The sequence below is a fragment of the Orycteropus afer genome, unplaced genomic scaffold (assembly GCF_000298275.1).
Source record: "Orycteropus afer afer isolate SDZICR_OR568_19922 unplaced genomic scaffold, OryAfe1.0 scaffold00174, whole genome shotgun sequence".
Classification (NCBI taxonomy): Eukaryota; Metazoa; Chordata; class Mammalia; order Tubulidentata; family Orycteropodidae; genus Orycteropus; species Orycteropus afer.
The window spans coordinates 4,159,488-4,168,180 of NW_006921761.1; the positions used below are offsets into that span (position 1 = coordinate 4,159,488).

The window sequence follows — 8,693 nt, forward strand, 5'->3', positions numbered from 1 at the left end:
GTCCCCATAATAGTGGCCCTGGCAAGTGGTCATCCTGCCTCCACTCTCTTCCCACATCCTTAATACTTCGAGCCAAGTCTGGCCTCTGACCCGCCCCACAGGTAGCCCAGCCCAGCCCACCGGGCCCTGGACCCCCAGCCACGTCTGTTTCTGCTGAGCGTAAGTGGGAGAAGGACGTCCGTGGCCATCCTGTTAGCCCATGATTGGAGAGGGGCCTGACCAGAGCCGCCAGGGGTCCTGGCTTAGGTCGTGTCTTCTCTCTTCAGGGCCCCACTGAGCCCAGGAGCTGCACGGAATGGTGGCAGTCACCTTGCCAGTGCAGCGGGCATGGGCCAGACTGCCAGCTAGGACAGCGAGACATCAGCTAGGCTCGAGGCCTGTTCATCGGGGTGAGTGCCAAGGAAAGGAAGGGGCCAGCAGGTCTGGGACAAACCTGAGCCAAACAAGTCACCTCTCAGGAGTTCTGGGGGTGGTCTCTGTGGCATTCCTCCATCTGGGGATTCAAACACCTCCACCCCCAGGGCCCCTCAGGTTCATCTCTGCAGGCCGGGGGGGGGGTCTGGAACTCAGCCAGGAGGGAGAAGATTTGTTGATTCTCCTGACCACTGTCTTTTCTCTTCTCTCACAGATGTCCCCAGGCCCCCCAGCTCGGCCCCAGCATAAAGACCGTGTGGGGGGGGCCCCCTGACCCAAGGGGGACTTCATGCGCCACGTGCAGGTGGAGGCGTCTCCATCCTCAGAGCCAGAGGCTGGCCCTTCCCAGCCTCCTGTCAGGCAGGGGCCCCTCCAGGGTGGTTTGCTCATGGGTTACAGCCCAGCAGGGGGGGCGGCGTCCCCCGGCGTCTACCAGGTATCCATCTTTGCCCCTCCGGCTGGTGCCTCTGAGCCTCACAGGACCCTGAAGCGGCCAGCCCCGCCCCCTGAGGGTACCCGGGAGCTGAAGAGAGGCCCTGGGCTGGGGGCCAGAGAGGGACCACCTCCAGAAGAACCATCTACCGGGGGCCTGTTGGGCCCCGAGGGCCTGGGCCTGGGCCTGGGCCTGGCCAGCCAGCACTTCTGCCACCGCGGCCTCCGTGTTGTGGAGCAGGGAAGCAGCTCCAGCTCGCGTTGGACTTCAGGGCCCCCGAGCCCCCAGTGGCCCCCATCAAATGCTTCCTGCAATACTTTGCACACCAGAGACTGGGTTGCTCCAGACCCAGGGGGCCAGGGGTGCCTGGGGGAGTCCCCAGGGCCAGCCCCTCCGGGCCACCCGCACACACTTGACACTGACTTGCACAGTCTTGCACAAACAGGGGCTAAGAGCCCAGTGGCTGGGGTCGACAATGGGAGCAGCCCCTGGCCTAGGGAGTCCCCTGGCACTGCCAATGGGCACAGTCCCGAGCACACCCCCCCTGGCCCCGGCCCTCCAGGCCCCTGCCCCACCAAGCGAAGGCTGCTTCCTGCTGGAGAAGCCCTGGGGGTCAACTCTGAGGATGAGGGGCCAGCCCCTCGGAGGCGCCGGGGAGCCCTGGGCCACCCTCCTGCTGCCAACAGTTCTGATGCCAAAGCCACACCCTTCTGGAGCCACCTGCTGCCTGGGCTCAAAGAGCCTGTGCTGGTAAGCCAGGTGGGGAGGGGGTCTGCTCTCAAGGGGATGCCTGTAATGAGCTCCCTGCCCGTTAGCCCTGGCCGCCGCCCACCTTGCGTTCCTCTCCACAGGACCCAACAGACTGCAGTCCTATGGGGCGGAGGCAGAAAGGTGCCCGTCGCCTCAAGCCGTAAGTGACCGACTCTCCTTCTGCCCTGTCACTGAACATGGGGACAGGAGTCTGTAATTCCCTTCTAACCTGGGATAGAGGACCCCAGGGCAGGAGCACTAGTAGTAGCAAAGGGTGGGGCCCAAGGACATGAGCGGGCATCCCTGAGTATCTCAAGTCAACCCACTATGTGTCCCCTCCCCTACCAGGAGCTCCCTTCGAAGCCTCCGGAAGGGGCCAGGCATGCTGAGCCCCCCCAGTGCCTCCCCTATTCCTACCCCTGCTGTCAGCCGTACCCTGCTGGGCAACTTTGAGGTAGCTCCCCTTGGGCTCTGTGACTGGGGGGTCCTGGGGAGAGTGGGATGGTGGCACATGCCTTGGATGAGTGAGGAAAAGAGAGAGCCCTCCACGACGTGTTTGCTCCCCCACCCAACCCTAGGAGTCACTGCTTCGAGGACGCTTCGCACCATCTGGCCACATCGAGGGCTTCACGGCAGAGATTGGAGCTAGTGGCTCCTATTGCCCCCAACATGTCACTCTGCCTGTCACTGTCACCTCCTTTGATGTTTCTGAGCAAAACGCCCCGGCCCCCTTCCTGGTATGACCTGACCCCAACTCAGTCAGCTTGTCGGCAGGGTGAGGGGTCGAGGGTAGGAGGCATCCCTCACCTAGGAGAGTCAGGGCCAGGCGGGGAGCACGCTAGTGTGGAACGGGGCAGGCCTCAGGGTAAGAGACTGTGGGGAGGGGCGTGTTCAGGGCTCCCGAGCCCCCACCTTAGCTGATGGCTCCGTGGCTTTCCCAGGGCGTCGTGGACCTGAACCCCCTGGGGAGGAAGGGTTACAGCGTGCCCAAGGCGGGTACCATCCAAGTGGTGAGTCGGCTCTGAGGGAACGAGAGGGGGGAGAGGGAAGAACATCCCCCAGGCCCCACCAACCCTGCCTGTCCTGTCCCCAGACCTTATTTAACCCCAACCAGACCGTCGTGAAGATGTTCCTTGTGACCTTTGACTTCTCTGACATGCCTGCTGCCCACATGACCTTCCTGCGCCATCGCCTCTTTCTGGTGCCTGTGGGTGAGGAGGGAAAAGCTAGCCCCAGCCGCCGTCTCCTCTGTTACTTGCTGCACCTCCGGTAAGGACGGAGCCCAGGCCGAACTCGGGAAGCCCCGGCAGCCCCTGCCTGAAGGGGTCTGTCCCGGCTTCTCCGCTGCCTGGATTCTTCCCTTTTGATTGCGCTGTCCTCTTCCAGGTTCCGGAGCTCCCGCTCAGGTCGCTTAAGCCTGCATGGAGACATCCGTCTTCTTTTTTCCCGTCGGAGCCTGGAGCTGGACACAGGGCTCCCCTATGAACTGCAGGCCGTGACTGAAGCCCCTCACAATCCACGTTATTCACCTTTGCCCTGATTGCCAGCGCTCTGGACCCCTGTGGGCCAAGGCCCTGCCCGTCCCATTCCATCCGGGACACAGCAGACACGTGGCGAGGTGGCGAGAGCCCCTCCAGGCTTGAATTCAAGCTCTCGCCATGCTCATGCCCGAGTCGGTTACTTGGGCACTGAAAGCTTCTGCCCCTGCCCCCCCTGCCCTTCTCTGGGTCCTCCTCGTGCCCATCCCCTCCCCTGGGTCTCCCAGGCCAGCTTAGGCAGTGGGGAGGAACCAGAGCTACCCTGAGATGTCCCCAGTTCCCAGGCAAGTCATGCCAGCCGTTGCCTCCCTGTCCTGGGCAGGGACCACTTTTTACTTTATTTATTTTTAATTTATAATTTATTCAAATTGGATTGCCTTGGTGACCTCCCAAACCTGATAATTGGCATTGCCCCTTCCCCTTTCCCACTCTCGTATGTCCCTCCAACCTCAGGAGTTGAAGAGGCTGATGTGGGGACAGAGGGGTTCTCCCAGAAGGACTGAGTTACTAGCCAAAACCTCAGCTTCCCTGTCCTTCCTTGTTCCTTTCACTTTTCTTACCTTCTGACCCATCTCTGAAAGCCAACTTACATGTGTGCAAGTGTGCACAAGCTTGTGTGTGCATGTGGTGTGTGTGGGTGAGAGGGACAGAGGGCGTGCACACATGCACACGTGGGTGTTAAGCACCCTTCACCTAGGGCTCTGCACTCCAGCTGCCTCTCTCCTCCCGCCCAAGTCTCCTTGCTTTGAAGCCCTGACTGAGGAAGGTTTCCAAGGGCAGAGTCAGGGCTAAGGATGGGGGTGACTCCTCTCACCTGGCCAGACTCTGACCCACCTACCTCAGCTGGGGTGAGGGGCACCCTCAAACTCAATCATGTGGTTCCCAATGACCTTCTTCCCCACACCAGCCTCCGGCCCGGCCTCAGCACTGATTCCTGGGGTTGGGCTGAGGGGAACAACCATTTGCTGAAACTTGAAAAATAACAGGAAGAAAAAATGTACCTGGTACTTTTTTTTAGAAGAAAAAAAAAAAGAATAAAATCTTGTTTGGAAACTTGAACTAAGCCTTTTTCTTTTGGGGAGATTATGGGGAAGAGGGATGAAGGACTTAACTGGAGCTGGCACTTCGCCCTTTCAAAGAGGTGACAGGAGATCTTGGGCTGGGGCCGGGTCTTTCTCATTTCAGGGAATGAGTTGGGGTGGTGGGAAGGGGTGTGTGGGGGTCAGCCCCAGGAACCGGACTCTGCATGTCAATCTGCATACTGTTTGTGTTAGTAGCTTGAGGCCCTCTGGGCTTCAGTACCTTCATACATCAAACAGTGACTAGACAGACCTCTCCAAGAATGTGCCTTGGACATGTGATGTGTGCAGAGCCACATGCCCCAGGCAAGGCTGAGTACGGGCTGTGTGGCGGACTCTGCACGCAAGGGGACAGACCCTGACAGGGAAGCCGCGTAAATGCCTGTGATGCCTTGAGAAAGGAGGGGAGGGGAAAGTCGAGGCCCAATCACCATGGCAACGGGAATGGGGTCAGTCCCCAGTGGGAGGGCTGGGTACAACACAGCAGGACTATCAGAGAATGGCACTATGGCAACCATGGCAACGAGTCGGCTCCAGTCCCCTGGTCGCTATGGTGATAGATGGAGAGATCGTACGCTCCCGAGGGTAAACTCCGTCTTGGGTGTGGGTACACAGCTCGGTGAGAGGGGTTTGGAGGCCACGTGCCGACGGGAAATAGCCTCCATCTCGGCCACCGTGCTCGGGATCTTGAGCTGAAACAAGCTCCAACCTCGGTCTCCCTCCTGAAGGGCTGCCTTTCCTCAGGAACGACTAATCAGGGGGCTGTGGAATGGGGAAGGGACCGCCGGAAGCACTTCCGGGGGCGGGGCCGCAGCAGGAAGCACTCGGGTCTGAGTTTCGGGCTGGACCGCTCTGCTCCGCGTCTCGTTAGTTCCGGAGGTGTCTGCGGCCGTGGGAAATGCTGGCGCGCGCGGCGCGGGGGACTGGGGGCCTATTACTGAGGGTGAGAGCAAGGCTGCTTTCTTCCAGTGGTCGAGTCAGGGATCACCCGGGTCCTCAGCTGGGAAAGAGCAGGATTCCGAGTTTGCGGGGAGAGCGGGGGTCAGAGGTCATGGTTCTCCCACGTGAGTCACGCTCCGAGGACCCTGGAGGCTCGCAGCTGGGGAGCGGGGTGCCCTGCCGCCTGGGGTCTCTGCTCACCCTCGTCTTCCCTCCAGGGCTCTGTGCTGGCTCCTGGTCGCGCGCCGCGCCGCGCTTCCTCCGGATTGCCCCGAAACACCGTGGTACTGTTTGTACCGCAGCAGGAGGCCTGGGTGGTGGAGCGAATGGGCCGGTTCCACCGGATTCTGGAGCCTGTGAGAGCCTCTATCAGGGCCACCTGATACCCCCATCCTTCAGAAGGGGGGTGGGGGGTCCTGAGAAGCATCTGCCCACCCCCGTGATGCACAGGGAACCCTCGGGGCGGACCTGGCAGGGGCGGGACCAGCATCCAGGTTTTGCCCCCTTTCCCATTGACCTAGCGTGCTGGGAATCTCCCTACCCATCCCCGCGGCCCCACCGATCAGCTTAGAGAGGGGGCCTTGCTGGCTTCTGGCCCCATGACCCTCCCTCCGCTCCCATCAGAGGCCCAGGCTCCCATTCCTCCCCTGTCTGGTGACCACCCCAATCCTCTGACTTCCCTCTCGGCCAAGTGTCCGTCTGATGATGCCCTGCCCACTCCAGGCCCAGCTCAGGCCCCAGCACCAGAGTCCCTGTCCCTCTGAGAGCCCGTGACTCTTCCCAGGGCTTGAACGTCCTCATCCCTGTGCTGGACCGGATCCGCTATGTGCAGAGCCTCAAGGAGATTGTCATCAACGTGCCCGAGCAGTCGGCTGTGACTCTGGGTGAGGGGCTCGGGGTGACACGGTGCTCTGACGCCACTGGAATGTTGCTGAAGATCCGGACCTTGGAAGGAGGAGCTGGTGGGACCTGGCGGCCTGACTTCCCCCTTTCTCTCCCGGTTCCGTAGACAACGTGACTCTGCAGATCGATGGGGTCCTTTATCTGCGCATCATGGACCCCTACAAGGTACCCACCCCTGCTTCATTCCACCTCCTGATCGGCCTGCTTCACTAGAACACACATCCAAGCTCGTCACCCTCACCATGGCCCTTTCAGGCAAGCTATGGTGTGGAAGACCCTGAGTATGCCGTCACGCAGCTGGCTCAGACGACCATGAGATCAGAACTTGGCAAACTCTCCCTGGACAAAGTCTTCCGGGTAAGGGGACCCGAGCCGCAGTTAGGGTTTGAAGACAGGTGCCAGGTGCTCTCGGACCTTCCTGGGGGTTCTGATTGGTCCCAGGCCCTTTGGTTTAGGCCCCTAAGTGGTGACTTGAGGCCTCTTCTTCCAGGAGCGGGAGTCCCTGAACGCCAGCATTGTGGATGCCATCAACCAGGCTGCTGACTGCTGGGGCATCCGCTGTCTCCGTTATGAAATCAAGGATATCCACGTGCCGCCCCGGGTGAAAGAGTCCATGCAGATGCAGGTGGGGGCTGGAGAGGGATGGGGAGGAGGAACTCCCGGTCCTCCGGGCCCAGAGCGACCAGGACTCCCTTCCTTATTGTGATGGGCTCCTTGGAAATCTGTGTGACAGTCTCCCCTAGCTTCTTGTTGATGGGCTTGCTGGGGACTTCCAGGTGGAGGCGGAGCGGCGGAAACGGGCCACCGTTCTAGAATCTGAGGGGACCCGAGAGTCAGCCATCAACGTGGCTGAAGGGAAGAAGCAAGCCCAGATCCTGGCCTCCGAGGCAGAAAAGGCAGAGCAGATAAATCAGGCAGCAGGTCAGCGGGGTGTGGAGGGTGAGGGAGCAGCGCGGCTTGGGCGTCATAGTGGGTGCTGGCCCAGGCAGCTGGGGTCCCACGCTTTGTCCCTCTTCCAGGAGAGGCCAGTGCGGTTCTGGCCAAGGCCAAGGCTAAGGCTGAAGCCATCCGGATCCTGGCCGCAGCTCTGACACAACACGTGAGAGGCGTTTGGGTGGGAGTGGGGGACAGAACTGACAGTACAAGGGGCTCCGTCTCCCAGGCTTAGAGGGGGTCCTGCCTGTGAACACCGGTGACGAGATGACACGTCCTTTGTCCTGTGGCTGCACAGACTCTCCCTCCCCAAGTCTGATTTCTGGTTTCACCCCCGTGACCACAGAACGGAGACGCAGCCGCCTCGCTGACCGTGGCCGAACAGTACGTCAGCGCGTTCTCCAAACTGGCCAAGGACTCCAACACCATCCTGCTGCCCTCCAATCCCGGTGATGTGACCAGCATGGTGGCCCAGGTTAGAGTGCCCCAGGGACCTGGCACAAAGCACCAGTGCCGGGATCAGAGGTGGCACCACTCACGTCCCATGGCGGCCTTCGGTGGTGTGAGCATGAGACCTCCCACCCATCCCTGTAGAGAGTGAATCTCTAAGAACAAGACCCCTGCTTCACCCCTGGGGTGTGGGGACGATCTTGAGACACCTTTTGGAAACATGGGTGCCAGCACCCTGAGGGTCTGCCTGCTCTGAGAAAATTTGTAAAGTTACTAGAACCAACTTCAAAACGTGCTAAGACTGAGGCTTGACAGAGGAACAAAGGAAAAATAAGCCTGCTGATCCTTTTACCCACTGGGGGGCATCCCCTCTGCCTGCCGTCCTCATGGCTCTCTGTCTCTCTGTCCCTCTCAGGCCATGGGTGTTTACGGAGCCCTCACCAAGGCACCAGGCCCAGGGACCCAGGACCCCGTCTCCAACGGGAGTGGCAGAGACGGCCAGGTCGCGGACGGAAGTCTCGATGAGGAGTTCGATCGAGTCAAGCTGAGTTAGCGGCCCCACGCGTGGCCAGCGAGGCTGCAGTCTGGGCAGTGGCCTTCCAGACTTCATCTGTGGCCTCCCTGCCAAAATCTCGGTTTCCATTTTTCTATTTGAACTTGAATCATGTAATAAACTCACCGTGCAAACCAGAAGCTGTCCTCTTTGTTTGGGAAGTGATGTTGGAAAAGCCCCTGGCATTTCCCTTGGATGTCTGGGCCTGCCTCCCGCCATGTCGGGGTATGGGAGTGGATGGCTCCGTGGGCTGAAAGGTCCACACGTGAAGTGAACGCTCCCTATCCGTCTTCACCTTCAGGAGAAGCTGTTGGTTAGGGTGGGAGGTGGAATCACTTGTGCACTGGGCTGCCAGCTACAGTGTGGGACCCCTCCTACTGAGGGGCGTGGGGTGTGTGTCTGCGGAATGGATGTTTGTGGGAGAGAGTACTGCCAGGCAGGGTAGTACGGCCTGATGCTGAGTCTGAGGATACGCCTCATTCCAAAAAACACTGAATGGTGCCTACTGTGTGCCCAGGAACTCTGGTGGGCAGTGGTTAAAGCACTTGGCTGCAAACCAAAGGGTCATCATAAGCTGAACATTGACATCAGGTAGATGCACTCCTTGGAGAAATCAGTCACAGGAGAAGAGAAGGGCTGTGTGTGCACAGGGAGACAGCTCGGCGCGGGAGAGCATGGAGGGAAGGACACAGGGAAGAGGT

The 8,693-nt window shown here is 60.2% G+C and overlaps 2 protein-coding genes across 2 annotated transcripts; both read left to right on the plus strand.

Moving 5' to 3' along the window:
* The first annotated feature begins 703 nt into the window (after nt 1–703).
* On the plus strand, nt 704–3,137 carry FAM214B (family with sequence similarity 214 member B). Its single transcript, XM_007946920.2, has 7 exons — nt 704–1,597; nt 1,699–1,757; nt 1,946–2,051; nt 2,176–2,334; nt 2,539–2,607; nt 2,691–2,866; nt 2,984–3,137. The coding sequence occupies exons 1-7, from the start codon at nt 704–706 to the stop codon at nt 3,135–3,137; spliced, it is 1,617 nt and encodes a 538-aa protein (XP_007945111.1).
* A 1,975-nt stretch (nt 3,138–5,112) lies between these two features.
* STOML2 (stomatin like 2) lies at nt 5,113–7,992 on the plus strand. The gene is made up of 10 exons (XM_007946921.2): nt 5,113–5,157; nt 5,372–5,509; nt 5,938–6,037; nt 6,163–6,221; nt 6,312–6,413; nt 6,547–6,681; nt 6,833–6,977; nt 7,076–7,155; nt 7,336–7,464; nt 7,855–7,992. The coding sequence occupies exons 1-10, from the start codon at nt 5,113–5,115 to the stop codon at nt 7,990–7,992; spliced, it is 1,071 nt and encodes a 356-aa protein (XP_007945112.1).
* Nucleotides 7,993–8,693: the final 701 nt, after the last annotated feature.

Coding starts and splice junctions, on each gene's coding strand:
- STOML2 (XM_007946921.2), top strand. CDS start 5,113: ATGCTGGCGCGCGCGGCGCGGGGGACTGGGGGCCTATTACTGAGG. Junction 5,158..5,371: donor CTGGGGGCCTATTACTGAGG/GTGAGAGCAAGG, acceptor TCTTCCCTCCAG/GGCTCTGTGCTGGCTCCTGG. Junction 6,222..6,311: donor GCATCATGGACCCCTACAAG/GTACCCACCCCT, acceptor TGGCCCTTTCAG/GCAAGCTATGGTGTGGAAGA.
- FAM214B (XM_007946920.2), top strand. CDS start 704: ATGCGCCACGTGCAGGTGGAGGCGTCTCCATCCTCAGAGCCAGAGGCT. Junction 1,598..1,698: donor GGCTCAAAGAGCCTGTGCTG/GTAAGCCAGGTG, acceptor TCCTCTCCACAG/GACCCAACAGACTGCAGTCC. Junction 2,052..2,175: donor CCCTGCTGGGCAACTTTGAG/GTAGCTCCCCTT, acceptor ACCCAACCCTAG/GAGTCACTGCTTCGAGGACG.